Raw genomic sequence first — 15408 nt, 5'->3', positions numbered from 1 at the left:
AAAGAAGCTTAAGAAGGCTTCTTGGGAGGCAGGTGTCAATGCTTTCCCTCCACCCACATTTTCTCAGGCCCTATGAGATATCTTTCTTTTTTTTTTTTTTTAAACATCTTTATTGGAGTATAACTGTTTTACAATGGTGTGTTAGTTTCTGCTTTACAACAAAGCGAATCAGTTATACATATACATATGTTCCCATATCTCTTCCCTCTTGCGTCTCCCACCCTCCCTATCCCACCCCTCTAGGTGGTCACGTCCTCAAGTCCATGCTCTAGTAGGTCTGTGTTTTATTCCCGTCCTACCACTAATCTCTTCATGACATTTTTTTTTCTTAGATTCCATATATATGTGTTAGCATACGGTATTTGTTTTTCTCCTTCTGACTTACTTCACTCTGTATGACAGACTCCAGGTCTATCCACCTCACTACAAATAACTCAGTTTCGTTTCTTTTTATGGCTGAGTAATATTCCATTGTATATATGTGCCACATCTTCTTTATCCATTCATCTGTTGATGGACACTTAGGTTGCTTCCATGTCCTGGCTATTGTAAATAGTGCTGCAATGAACATTTTGGTACATGACTCTTTTTGAATTATGGTTTTCTCAGGGTATATGCCCAGTGAGGAGCAAGATAAGAGGGGAAAGGGTAAGAACAGTACAAGAGAAATCGCAGCTTTTCAATGCAAATTACTTTTTAAAAGCTGATAGACAGCAGACGGAGACAGGCGAGAAGGGCACGATCTCCTGGGGGAGAAGAGGATTCGTTGCAGTCATCTGGCAAGGTAGAGCTTGCCACCTTCCCGGGCAAGGAGTCTACCCCTCGTGCCTGAGTTTTGTGGATTTGGTTCATCCCGAGTCACCCATGCCTTGAGCCATTCTCCTTCCTCTTAGACAGCAGCCTCATCGCTGGGTTTCTCTTTGTAATCCTTTCTCCCCAAAACAGCTCACGCCAGCAACCAGCCTTTCTAAGCTTCATCCTGGGCTCTGGCCCCTCATTTCAGACAGAACTTTCCCAGTTCCATTCAACTTCCAGCACCTCCTCTTCCTGGCTGCTGCCCTTAGTGTTGTCTTTCCCCACCTGCCCGGGCCTCATGGGTGAGCCCTGAAAGTCCAGTTGGTCAGTCCAGCAGCCAGTCCATGGGATGCTGGGGAATTCACCGTGGTCCTACATCCCTGCCAAGACCCAGCACCCACAGATGATAAGCACTCTCTTCTTGAACAAACCTACTGTCTGATGCCTCCAGGCCTCCAGAAGCTTCTTTGGGTCCCCTTAATTTAGGAGTTCTCCTGGGGCTACCCAGTTTGGCTAGAAAATGAGTAGTTTTTAATGCTTTGAAGATTAGGAATTCAGATTTGAAAATGTAACTTTTAAACAGTAAGATCTCTATAAAGAAGTGGTTCTCAGACCCCATCTCTTCCTCTCCGTCAGAGGACCTTTGACAAATCTGGACACATTGTTGGTTGTCAAAACAAGGGAAAGGGGTGCTGCTGGCATCTGGTAGGTAGAGACCGGGAATGCTGCTCAGCATCCTACAATGCACAGAACAGTCCCCACAACAAAGAATGATCCCACAAAAAATGTCAGTAGTGCTGAGGTGGAGAAATATGTTCCACCTCATAATGCTCTGAGTCGGTTAAATAAACATCCCTGTAAACAGAGCACTAAATAGAAGAGCTGTGAGATGGTTCCGCTCTCTCTACCATCCATTGAAAAAGGAACATTATGACCAGGAGGAAAAGATGCTGTCATATGTTATCACCTCAGAGCATCATAAAAAAACGCTCTTTAAACCACTAGCTACTGACACTGAATCATTCATGTTTCTATCCCAATATTCTATCCATAGCCAACTCCCTCCTTGATAAGGAGAGGTAGGTAGAGAAAGGGAAACACTCCATGTACCTCCCTTTTGAGAAGCTGCCTTGCAGGATGTTGCACAGGGTCGCTGGTCCACCTCCTGTGAGGTCTGTTTATTTTAAGGCTTCCTCTGCAGAGTTCTGCCTTTTAGGTGAGTACATGATTACGTCCTTAGGGATGGGTGATTCCCTTCTAATGGTCCAGCCCCTACTAGACATCCCAGGAGCAATGAAGAGTTGCACGTGAACATGGGGATTAGATTCTGAGTTAATATCACTCTTCCGAAGAAGAGAGAGAAGAGGAATCTTGTTACTCGCCACTCTAATTCTATGACACTAACCGGTGGCAGCGTGGAGAGGCCACCAAACAGCTCCCTCTCTTTCCTCATCCCCAGGGAACATCCCGACCAGAGCAGAACTGGATTTGGCAGTGAGAGTCTTCTGCTTCGAGGCTGCACCATCAGAAACACCAAAGTGGCTGTTGGCATTGTCATCTACGCGGGTAACTGTGCCTGGACAGCTCCCTGTGTCCCTGTCCTTTATCCTCTCTCCTCCAAAACCTCCTCCAAATTGATCTTCAGTCGGTGGGAACTCACATCAGTTCTAAGGAGTAGAGTCATGTGACTTCCCATTTCCCAGCTAAGCACACTGAGGCTGGAATCACAGCAGCTCACTTGATCCACAGCGACATAATTCAGTTCCAAGTTACTGTCACTCATCCAGACAAGACAGGGAGGGGGACTCGTGCTCATGTATCCCTAACACTTTTCTGACACTAACCATAGGTGAGATGAAGAGTATCTTCTTGAGCCTGAAGAATAACCTCACCAAACTTAGCAACTTCACCTTGTGTGCCTCAGTGTCCTCATCTGTACAACAGGAAGAATATTTGTATCTGCCCCATAGGTCGCCCATGAGGGTCCAGTGACCCAGCACATGGAAAGAACCCAGTACTGTGTGTTAGTTGTTGTTTTTATTATTATCTTTATTCACTTTGTGGCTCCATATATGGTGGTCCTTCTCTCCTTTGCACTTTGATTTTGCTTCCCATTGAAAAAAGGTAACAGCAGCACTTCTCACAATGATACCTGAAGTATTGGAGGGGGAGGTCTTGGGACTGCTGTATCCCCAGTACCTAGCACCTGGCACGCCGTGGGTACTCAGTATGTGTCTATTGTTACGTGAACAACTGCAGACTTCTTCTGTAGAGGAAACACAGTCTCCCTGGAGTGTCTACCTTCCCTGGAAGTCTCCAGAATACGTTTCCCTGGATCTTCCACTCACTGGGACAACTTGTAGTACTTCATTTGCTTGTTATTTTGTTTGATTTGATTTGATTTGTATTGGTCTGAGTAGACTCCCACTTTTGTTAGACCTAGAAGAGCACTAAAACATCAATCCACCCTAAGATTCCCTTTGGGGGGCTGTGAAAGAAAAATAAGTTTTTCAACAAATGCTGGGGAAGGTGTGGAGAAAAGGGAACCCTCTTGCACTGCTGGTGGGAATGTAAAATGGCTTGGCCAGCTGTCCCCTGGGGAGAATGACTGGCCTAGAGCTACATTCTCTGCCTTGATAAAATACAGTTGGACAAAGTAGGAGCACCTCAAAGGCCAGAAAAAGGACAAGTGAGCTTTCCAGAAGGAAGAGATTCAGTGTGGAGGTATGCGCTCCTCACAGCAAACATTTATTGAGCACATACCCAGAGAAAACCATAATCAAAAAGACACATGCACCCCAGTGTTCATTGTAGCACTGTTTACAATAGCCAGGTCATGGAAACAACCTAAATGCCCATCGACAGACTAATGCATAAAGAAGATGTGGTACATATACACAATGGAATATTACTCAGCCATAAAAAGGAACGAGATTGGGTCATTTGTAGAGACATGGATGGACCTAGAGACTGTCATACAGAGTGAGTAAGTCAGAAAGAGAAAAACAAATATCGTATATTAACACATATATGTGGAATCTAGAAAAATGGTACAGATGAACTGGTTTGCAAGGCAGAAATAGAGACACAGATGTAGAGAACAAACGTATGGACACCAAGGGGGACAGCTGGCGGGGGCGTGGTGGTGGTGGTAGGATGAACTGGGAGATTGGGATTGACATGTATACACTAATATGTATAAAACAGATAACTAATAAGAACCTGCTGTATAAAAAATAATCAACTTAAATTTTTTAAAAAAAGAAAAATATGTTTTTTAAAAAGTTGTGTCACAATCTAGCTGGCTTTCCCTAATTTGGGGGAGGCATGTTATATTTGTCAGCACAGGTCACTGCTTTCAAGGGTCTTTGGTAATGGAGTTCAGTGCCATCTGGTAGACCTACTAGACATGAACGCTTCAACAATCCCTACCGCACGAAAAAACCTGCATAGACATGGATTTGCTTCTCTGCCTAATCAGAAACAAAGGTCGGAGTGGGTGATGGGAGTGGTGTGTGGGGAGGCAGATGGAGGGGAGAGTTCATCGTGACTCTGAGGACTCAGGCTGCCTGGGGCTCAATCGCTGCCTGGCTGCAAGTTCCTGAGCAGCTGGCTAAGTTTTCAGCCCAAGGAGGACTGATAACACATGCCTCCTAGGGTTATAAGGTTCACAATGCCTGACACACATTAGGGTCTCAAAAAATGTGAGCAAAAATGGTACAGATTGTGTTTAGTGTTACTGTCTAGACCAGGGGCTCTCAACCTCAGCGCCATTGACATTTGTTCCAGATTGTTCTTTGTGGTGGGGGCCAGCCTATAGGGTGCTTAGCAGCATCCCTGGCTTCTGCTTACTAGATGTCATTAGCACCACCTCCTCAAAGGTGACAAGCAAAAATTTCTCATGGCTTGGCCAGCTGTCCCCTGGGGAGAATGACTGGCCTAGAGCTACATTCTCTGCCTTGATAAAATACAGTTGGACAAAGTAGGAGCACCTCAAAGGCCAGAAAAAGGACAAGTGAGCTTTCCAGAAGGAAGAGATTCAGTGTGGAGGTATGCGCTCCTCACAGCAAACATTTATTGAGCCCCTACTGTGTACCGGAAACTAATTTAGGTACTTTGTGTATATCAGTTCACTCCCCCACCCCAAAACACACAATGATTATATCTCATTTTGCAGATGAGGAATTGAGATACAAAAGGATTAATTCCCCCGAGGTCACATGTCTCCTGAGATTAATTCCCTATAACCCAAGGTCAGGTATCTGCAGAGCCGAGCTCTGTTGGACACTAGAGCCCACATCCTATCCACTATACCATACTGCCTCCCCCTTGAGCCCAAATTTTGCCAAAAGAACGGGGATCTTAGGAAGTGAGGAAGCAGGTGTGTGAAGGGGGTGGTCCGAGGACCCCTTGTACGGGGTGAGCCTGGGGCACGCAGGAACCACAGCTGTGTCAGCCCCTGCACAGCTGCAGCAACTTGAGTCTAATTTAATAAGCCTAGCGTGCTCACTCCTACAGTTTTGTTGCCGCTTTAAATCCACAAGGCCACCAGCTAAACAGCATTAAACCACACACTGCTGGAGCTGATACATTGGTTTTCTCTAATTTTGCACAGAAAATATGTGAGGGGTCTCTTAATTTGACTGCTGAGGGGTACACCGTGGTAAATACAATTTGGCAGCCCCAAAGGGGAGGCTCTGTTCTAAAGACAAAGGCTCATTTTGACTCTCAACTCTTAGCTGGGTGGTTTGGGTTCCAGGAGTTACTGGAAGGAGAAATAGACTGGGAGTCAGAATCCTGGGTTCTCCATGTGGCTCTGGTGTCAATTTATTCTTTCATTTGGAGCGGGTCCCTTCTACGTTTTGGTCCTGAATTTCTCTAATTGGAAAAAAAAAAAGAAAGCGGGGGGTGCCTGAATGAGCTCAGTAGTTTTAAAATTTTACTGTCTTTTCTTTAAACAGAACTTTATGCAGAACTCCAGGGTAGGAGAGTAGTTGCCCAGAGTTAATGCTGGGGTGGAGACCGCCACCACTCTTGCACGAGCACGACAACACATTAGGCAAAGAAGCAAGCATGATAATTACTGGCCTCAAGTACAGTCCTGCCACAGGGCCTTGGCACATACTGTTCCCCAGCCTAAAACCCTTTTCTCCCAACTCTTCTCTCTCCCTTCAGGTCTCCCTCAAATGTCACCTCCTCTGAGAAGCCTTCCCTGACCACACTCTCTAACACCATCTCTTATTTATTAGCCCCTTATTTATTGTTTACTTCATGGGACTTATGGCTAACTGTGATTACCTTATTTACTTGTTTCCCTGTATATTTTCACCAGATTGTGAATCATGTGTCTCACCACTGTAATTAGAAAAAGATGTATCCCACCACTGAAATTAGAAAAAGATGGCCCTTCCTCAAGACAGCTTACTGTCATTTGCTGCAAATGTGTCCTAATGGACTTACAAATCTATGACAGCTACAAAATGAGGGCTACCTCTTGAGTTGTGCAGGGCACAGCCTGTGCACAGTAGCTCTGTCCATGCCCACCAGTGTCTGGCAGGTAGGGGATGTTCAGTAAAAACCTGCTGACAAATTGTGTGAGGTCTCTCTGGCCATTCCCAGAACCTCCCTGCAGCAGGACAGATTCAGGTTAGAGAATGAAGCTTCTCTTGTATCGAAATCTCATGGGAGAAGAGCCAGAGGCAAACAGGGGCCAAGGACTGACGATCTCATTTTCTCTCAAAGGCCATGAGACAAAAGCCATGCTGAACAACAGCGGCCCGCGGTACAAACGCAGCAAGATCGAGCGGCGCATGAACACAGACATCTTCTTCTGCATCGGGTTCCTCTTCCTCATGTGCCTCATTGGGGCTGTAGGTATGGAATGTTCTGGAAAGGACAGCCCCACAATCATCTTCTGTTTCTTTGGGTGAATTGCTGCAACTCAGGAGCCTCAGTTTCCTCATCTAAAGAAAGAAAAGCCTCAAAGAAAGCCTACTCTGTACTTTAACAGGGTGCCAATTAAGTACAACTGCAGATGACATTCTCCTGAAAGTAGTAGGCACTCTAAATCTTGGGAAGAGCATCTATCATGTATCTGTCCAAGAAATACTTCCTGAACCCAGGCACCCCCTTATCATGAAAGGGTAACAAGATGAATCCATCACAGGACCGGTCCTCAAAGAGCAGGAAGGTCCTCATAGTCTAGTAGGAGGAAGTCCAACCTGAGAACAGAATCAATAACACCATCTGTCCCACTCAATGAGGGCGGTACCAGGTACTGTGTTGGTTTCCTAGTACCACTGTCAAAAGTCAACACAAATTAAGTGGTTTAAAACAATGCTAGTTGATTCTGTTATAGCTGTGGAGTTCAGAAGTCCAAAGTCAGTTTCACTGGATTAAGACCAAGGTGTCCTCAGGGCTGGAGATTCCAGGGGGAGAATCAGTCCCTTGTCTTTTTCAGTTTCTACTGGCTGCCCGTGTTTCTCCCTCTGAAGCATCTTCTTTCATCTTCAAAGCGCATTACTCTAATTTCCACTCGCATTTCCTTCTCCTTGTCTGTGGGAGTGTGGCCCTCTGCCTCCCTTTTATAAGGACACTTGTAATTCCATCATTGGGCCCACCTGGATAATCCAGGCTCCTCTTCCCCATCTCAAGATCCTTAACTAAATCACATCTGCAAAGTTCCTTTTGCCATCTAAGGTAGCACTTTCACAGGGCCCAGGGATGAGGACGTGGACACCTTAGGGGGCCATTATTCAGCCCACGACCGGGATTATGGGAGCATCAAGGAAGAAAGTCTTGCTGGAGCTGATTCCAGATGCAGTAGGTGTTCACCAGAGGAGGGAGGTGACAGGAACAGGATGGGGCAGGCAGCTGTGAAAGGAAAGAGAGAGGGACAGCGCAAGCAGAGCACAGCAGCAGGAAGGAGAGTCATGTTATGCAGAGGAGTGTTCGGCAATTTGGTGTGCCAAGAGCAAAGCCAAGTATGGAGACCTGATTAGAACTGGGCCGTGGCCAGGTTCTACAACAGCCAGGTGTAGACAGCCGTGGGAGGTGTAGACACGAGTGATCCGGAGCCATTTCAATAGATCCTCGGAGGGTAGGGGAAGAGGGGCCCTCACTCTTACCCACTCTCCCCCTCTATGGCTTAACACTAAGGATGGTTCTCAGGACCCTAAAGGAGACCCCAAAAAGAAGCAGGGAGGACCAGCAGGAAGAACTCGTATGCTGAGTCCAGAACCCCCTGCCAACCCCACGCCAGTGAGCAGCTATAGCGTTTGCGCTTTATTTGCTTTTGTCAGAAATCGCACCCATCACTGTTTTTAAAAGACAGTGTCCAGGGAGTGCCCTGGTGGCCTAGAGGTTAGGATTCAGTGCTGTAACTGCTGTGGCCCAGGTTCAATCCCTGGCAGGGGAACTGAGATCCTGCAAGACATGAGGTGCGGACGAAATAAAAAAAGATTTAAAAAAGACAGTGTCCAAAGCTTAAGATCTTCCTAAGCCCACAGAGATTTTCTATGTCACCACAGTGAAGACAGTGGGATTCAATCTTGTGCGTGGCCTGGAGTTTTGAATGAATATGCTTCCCAGATGTGTCTAATGGCACTCCATGTGAGGGGCTCATGGCTGGAAGGGCAGCACCTGCATGGGACGGAAGCAGGCAAACAAGAAAACCAACCGTTTGTTTGGTGGGCCATCCCTGTGTCCCCGGAAATTCTGGAGAACTGTCAGCTCTGCTTCGGGACAGGTTTTTCAGGGGACGTCAGACCTGGAAAGGACATTGGAGATCATCTCACTGCGTCTCCAGGGAAAGGAAGTGAATGATTAAAAGTTCACAGAGTTAGATAAGGTACAGGCCCAACAAGAAGCAGCTTGGTAGATTGCCCAAAATAATAAATACGTGGAGAAAGTAATTGGGCGGTGGGGGAAGGATTCTATTCTGTCTGAGAATAACACAGGCCGCTGCTGGCACCAAATCAAACACAGCTCCCGCGGGAGGTGAAAGCTCTCGAATGAGCACCATTCAGGGTCATTTATCAAATGTTTGCTTTAATTGTGTGAAGATGGTGTTTCGTTTTTATTTGCCCAGAATGTCCTCCCCAGGCTTTTCTGATCACCCAGTACCCACCTGGGCTTCAGAACCCCTCCAGGCCTCCTCTTCCATGCAGCCTGCTCTGACTTCTTCCATGGTCTGTAGTAACCCTTACTCTGTGCCTTACATTTGGCCCTTAACCTCACGTCTGTAAGTCTCCTTTCTTCTGCTGTATCTGATGGTATGTGACCCAACCTACTGTGCAAAGAAGTATCTTAGGGACAGGGTAGGAATCCCTATGCCTTTTATTTGCTATAGTCCCTGCCCTGGGGCCAAGAGCATCATACACATTAGGTTATGCTGTTCTCACAACAACCCCATGGAGAAGGTATTATTACTAATTGACAGATGAGGATGCTGAGATTCAGAGAGCTCGGTGCGAGGTGCACTTATCAATCCTCACTTGATGGGTGTTGTTATCCCCATTTACAGTTAAGGAAACAGAGGGTTCGGTCTGCATCTGGTGCTGTCACTATGGGCTCTTGTAGTGTTCCAGGATCTGGCATAGCACCCCTCATGCTAGGTGGGATTTGTATCTTTACATCGGACTCCCTGACTTGGTAGGGAACTCCTCAAAGACAAGAAGTAGGACGGACTCCTTCTTGAATTAAAAATTTTTGGATAAAGGGAAGGAAGGGAGGAGCGAGTGATCAGAGATATGGATGGATGGACAGATGGATGGGTGGATAGATGGATGCATGTATGGATGCATGGACGGGTGGATGGGTAATTGGGTGATTGATTGGAGGGATGGATGGATGGATGGGTGGATGGGTATGTGCATGGGAGAGAAAGAGGGACTAGGATACAGGTCTTTCAAGACTTCCCAGCCACGTACTTTCTACCACACAACTGAAAAAAAAACTCTTGCCCCTTTCTTGCTTTCCAACCCCGGAATAACAGGACTTCAACAAAAAGTAAGTAATCCCCGTGCTAGCCTCCTCTGGGAGGACAGACTTAATGCCTATCAAGAGATTGAAATGTAGTATATAAGAAGGACCCCTTGGGCTTCCCTGGTGGCGCAGAGGTTGAGAGTCCGCCTGCCGATGCAGGGGACACGGGTTCGTGCCCCGGTCCGGGAGGATCCCACATGCCGCGGAGCGGCTGGGCCCGTGAGCCATGGCCGCTGAGCCTGCGCGTCCGGAGCCTGTGCTCCGCAGCGGGAGAGGCCAGTACCACAAAAAAAAAAAAAAAAAAGAAGGACCCCTTTAGAGCTAAATGAACACACACACACACACACACACACACACACACACACACACACCCCTATATTATATAGAATAAGGATGGGTTCCTCCAAAGCACACTCGTTTCTGGCAATAGGTCAGGGAAGGGCTGATGTAATTGACCAGTTTAGGATTCATTGGAGATTTTGCCTCATGCCTGGCTTTGCCTCCTCTTAGGTCACAGCCTCTGGAATGGAACCTTTGCAGAACACCCTCCCTTTGATGTGCCCGATGCCGAGGGCAACTTCCTTCCCCTTGCCCTTGGAGGCGTCTACATGTTCCTCACCATGATCGTTCTGCTGCAGGTAGGAGGGCCCGTGTAATGTGGGACTCAGAAGACCCGACGCCAATATCTGCACAACTCTGCAAAATAAAGAAACATCAGCGCTGGCCCCATGAAAGAACTAACGGGACTGAGATGGGGAAATGTTTATCGCTTTCTTATGGGTCTTTGAAAGTATTCACAACTGGGATTATGCCAGGACCAGCCCTGCCTTGTGGAGGGGAACTTGGCCTCAGATAACAGCAGAGGGAAATATTGATCAGGCTTTTCCAGTTAAAAGTAAGATTATAGCAGTGATGCACGTGTGCCTGTCCCTCTGCCAGATCTAAACAGGTAAACCCTAGTGACCTGGGAACAACAAAAGATAATGCAGCACAGAGAGCTACAGAGAACTTTCAGACCCCAAGCACTGAGAGCAAGAAACCACAGGTTAGTGTTTGCTCATTTGAAAGTTTGAGATGGAAAAAGAGAACCGGCACTATATAGGAGGAAAAAAACAAAAACTTAGAGCCACCTACAGGAGAGGTAAGAAAGGCAACTACCGTAGGTAAACACCTGCAGTGAAGTATAGACAGATTTTAAAAATCCTCAGGCTCTATAAGTAATCACAGTCTATGACAAGATAAGGCAAGTCGTAGTTTTGTTTTAACAAAACCCCACCTATGTTTGAGTTCTTACAGTATTTGAGGGTGTTTCACTGTCCTCCTACTGATGATCCTTTTTCATTCATTAGTTCGTTCATTCATTGAGCACAGTCATCCTTTTAAAATGTGAGTCGGGTCATGCTCTCCTCTGCACTGAACTCTCTGGTGGATTCACATCCACTCAGAGTGAAAACTGAAGCTCTAACTGCGACCAGCAAGGTCCTAGGTGATCTGGACCCCGACTCCCTCCTGGACCACATCTCCGAGCTGTTTCCTTCACATTCACACACAGGCCTGCTGACTCTCACCCCCGCCCTGCAAGCACCCGGCCACCCATGCGCTGCCCGGAACCCTCCTGCTCCCACAGATAACCTCAAGCTCACACCCTCATTTCTTCAGGTCTCTGCGCAAAGGTCATGGCTTATGACCGACTCCCTCCCAGCCTTCACCCTTTTCACTTTTCTTTACTCGTTTTCATGAGACCTCCCGCTACCCAGTATCTATTTCTTTGTTTGTTTACTGGAATGTGAGATTTTGTTCTGCTCACTGCCATTTGCAGGACCTAGAACGGCATGTGACACATAAAGCCCGTGATAGGTACTAGGTCAATACCTAGTATTGACTAGGTACTGATTGATCTCCCCACAGATACTTAGTGGGCGATGATCAACAATGAGTCTGAATAGGAAACAAACTTATGGTTACCAAAGGGAAAAGGTGGGGGAGAGGGATAAATTAGCAGTTTGGGATTAGCTGATACACACTACTATATATAAAATAGATAAACGACAAGAATCTACTGTGTAGCATATTCAAAACCTTGTAATAAACGACAGTGGAAAAGAATATATATATGTATATAATATACATAAAACTAAATCACTTTGCTGCATACCTGAACCCAGCACAACATTGTAAGTTAACTATCCTTCAAAAGAAAATGAGTCTGGATACCCGTCAAAGTGGGCGGCAGTCTTGGGTGGCATAGGGATTCCGAGGGGCATCAGGAGACTCTGGACTGAGGTAGCTAGAGCTCCTTACCTCCTTCTGGCTCAGTCATTAAACAAGCAATGGTGAGTGCTTACCCCGTACTGGATATCTCTGGTTGAAGAAGGCGTATCTCTTTTTCAGATGACCCTAAGAATGCCGAGGGAGGCGTGAGGTCATTAACCTTTAATTTCTCAGAGAAAGCCCATCATGTGAGCTAACCTGAGCTCTCCATGAAATCCCTTTGTTACTCCCATCACCCAGTGAAAGTTCTGAGATGGGGGACCAGCCCGTTTTCTGATACGATGGGAATTGATCTCCCCACAGATACTGATCCCAATCTCCCTGTACGTGTCCATTGAGCTGGTGAAGCTCGGGCAAGTCTTCTTCCTGCACAACGACCTTGACCTGTATGACGAAGAGACCTATTTGTCCATTCAGTGTCGAGCCCTCAACATCACTGAGGACTTGGGCCAGATCCAGTACATCTTCTCTGACAAGACGGGGACGCTGACCGAGAACAAGATGGTGTTCAGGCGTTGTACCATCATGGGCCACGAGTATTCTCACCAAGAAAATGGTACGAGGGCTTCCGGGGGGCTCCCACCCCTCTTCTAAAGGAATTGCCCCCGCTCTCCTGAGAGAATGGTGAAAAAAACCATTATCCTGGCTCCCAGCAGAGGCTGGGTGGCTCTGTGGGAAGTAGCTTCCTGCATCCCTGTGGCTTCCTTGAAACAGATCACTGCTGTTCTTATCACTTGTAAACTTTCATTTGTTCACAAAGGCTGTCAGTGATCTCCTGTGTGGTAGCCCTCCAGTGGGTTGATCTTTGTCCTCCGTTGATCTTTGTCTGGTGCCATTTACACACAGGATTTTTATCTGTCAGGAATGCACTGGGGAAATGTCCAAATTATGTGCCAGTCATGCAGCCAAAGTTTAAGAATTTCTCAGGTCCCCTTACCTGACAGGACAGGCCCAGGTGTAGGCACACGGTGAGATGTGATACGTCCAGGAAATGCCCTCCATGCTAACTGATCTCTTAGATTTTCACTGACGCAAAGCTTTGCCTTAGGGGATGTGGCTATAAAATGCCTGGACTGTCATCTTGCATAGACTGAAGGTGGCCGACAGAGCTGACTGATCCCCTCAGCTCCCTCCCCCGACAACACACACACACACACACACACACACACACACACACACACACACACACACGCTTCCTAACTAGGAGAAGAAACTCACAAGAGCAGCATTCATTCTTTTGAGTGGGAGGGATGGAGAAAGAGAAAAGAGGGGCTATGACAGGTGGTCCAATCCCCTTTGCCACAGTGGTAACCATTTACATGGAGCTTCTAATCTCTTCTTAATAATAATACAGCTAACCACTACCAGTCCTTAGAGTATGCTAATCACTTTTATATCATTATATCATTAAGTCTTCAAAACAACCCTGTGAGTTAGGTACTTTTTTATAACCCCTAATTGAGGAAAGAGAGGCACGGGTTATACGAAGCTCAAAGTCACAGAGCTAGGAGGTAGGAGAGACGGGATTTGAACCTGTGCAACTTAGTTGCACCCCTCTTTCACCAGCCAGGGTAGCCAGCTGCCTACTCTTAGCTCCACCCCCAAAGTCTGGCATCTCCCCAACCATGATCTGGCCAAGGTATGACTGGCGCAATAACGGGGTTCCTTTCCTGCAGCTAAGCGAATAGAGACCCCAAAGGAGCTGGACTCACACAGTGAAGAGTGGACCCAATACCAGTGCTTGTCCTTCCCAGCCCGAAGGGACCAGGGACCAGCAACAATAAGGGGCCAAGGAGGGTCCCAGCCTCTGAGGAGGAGCCAGAGTGCCCGGGCACACATCCAGGGCCACTTGCGACAAAGGTCCATGGGGCGCTGTGAAATCTCACAGCCCCCTGTGGCCTTCAGCAGCTCCATAGTAAGTCCTTGCCTTTTCCTCTTTGAATTGCTAGTGGCCTGTCTCCGGGAGAGAAGGGGGAGGGCTCTGGGGTATGAAAGAGAAAAGGGTGTATAAACCCTGAAGAGCTCTCAGATGGCAGCTCTTGGTCTTGTATGTAATCTACACAGGTTTTGGGGGGCATGTACGATTCTTGTTAATTTCAAATGTTCAATGTTTAGAAATTGGGAGATGTCTAAATGGAATCGAAAAAAGTCTCCCCACTAAGCCAGCATTTCCTTGTGGCAATAAGTGGTTTGAATGAAGAAGTCAGTGCTCCTCAGCCTGGGCGTGCCGTCCCCAGTTCATCACTGTCCCTCACCCCCTCTCTCTTTATCCTCATCCCTGAGCTGAGGCCCAGCAGCATGTTCATTATACATTTTTCTCCAAAATGCAGTTAAGAGGAAAAAAGAAAGATCTGATGTCCATGTTTCTATAAAGTGGAAAAACAAAAGATGAGCCTGTAAGGCTTAGGTTTCAAGAAAAATGGGAGAATGTATTTATTGTGATAAAGAGTCTTAAGTTGTTAGGATGCAACGAACATCTCTGTCAAATTTACTCAGTCCACCTCACTCCCTTAGGCTAACTGCCAGGCCCCTAGGATATTCGACTTTGCAACTTTGGGGCTTTCTGCATCTGGTCCCTCTCATGTGATCCATTGGGATAGTTACCACTAGACGTCCAGGCAGCAAGTGAAGAAACTGAGTTCTTTCCCCAAGATGACACAGCATGCCCAAAAAGTCAAGGCCAGAACCAGGGCCTCTGACTCCTGTGTCATCCCACTTTCCTCTGCACCAGGCTCTTCCTCTGGGGAACACATCATCCAGAGTCTTCTGCACTTACAGAAAAGGCCTCAGGGAGCCCCAGGTATCTTGAACAAGACACACATACAGAGGGACTGAAAGTGCTCTTATCCCGTTATTAGAACATTAGATTTTCAAAATGATAATTTTGGTGAATTTCCTTCCAGGCTTTTATTTCCCCCACTAATACACACACACACACACACACACACACACACACACGTGCACACACACAAACTACATATTTTAACATTTTTGCAGTCAGAGTACACATAAATTATAGCTGCTGGGTTTTTTTAATCTGACATGATATCAAGAGCCTTTTCCACATTGCCACCTCGTATTCATTACCCAGGACTCTGTTTTCTGACTGTGACAAGTAATGCTGTGAGTCTGTATGTTCTGGGTTGTTGTTTATCTAACTTTAAGTAAGTACAAATTTAACTCTCTTATGTTATTATCATGCACAGAAATGCAATAGTAGCAAGGAGAAAACAATAACAGTGTGTTAAGACATATGGTGCTTATAAACCTACAAGAAGAATGATCCATTGATGCCTTTGGGAAGATTTTGGTTTTTATTTTTCTTTTCGATTTTCCCAAATGAAATAACAACAAGAC

The 15408-nt window shown here is 46.6% G+C and overlaps 1 protein-coding gene across 1 annotated transcript in view; it reads left to right on the top strand.

Annotated features, from left to right (window-relative positions):
* ATP10B (ATPase phospholipid transporting 10B (putative)) overlaps nucleotides 1-15408 on the top strand; it is a 124847-nt gene that overhangs the window by 47816 nt on the left and 61623 nt on the right. Inside the window, exons 5-9 of the mRNA XM_007115735.3 lie at nucleotides 2255-2361; nucleotides 6538-6669; nucleotides 10291-10418; nucleotides 12355-12607; nucleotides 13728-13966. Coding sequence (XP_007115797.2) covers nucleotides 2255-2361; nucleotides 6538-6669; nucleotides 10291-10418; nucleotides 12355-12607; nucleotides 13728-13966 — 859 coding nt within the window. The remainder of the gene's footprint in view (nucleotides 1-2254; nucleotides 2362-6537; nucleotides 6670-10290; nucleotides 10419-12354; nucleotides 12608-13727; nucleotides 13967-15408) is intronic.

The sequence above is a fragment of the Physeter macrocephalus genome, chromosome 8, assembly GCF_002837175.3.
Source record: "Physeter macrocephalus isolate SW-GA chromosome 8, ASM283717v5, whole genome shotgun sequence".
In the NCBI taxonomy this organism is placed as follows: Eukaryota; Metazoa; Chordata; class Mammalia; order Artiodactyla; family Physeteridae; genus Physeter; species Physeter macrocephalus.
This window is presented reverse-complemented; position numbering and strand designations above follow the sequence as displayed.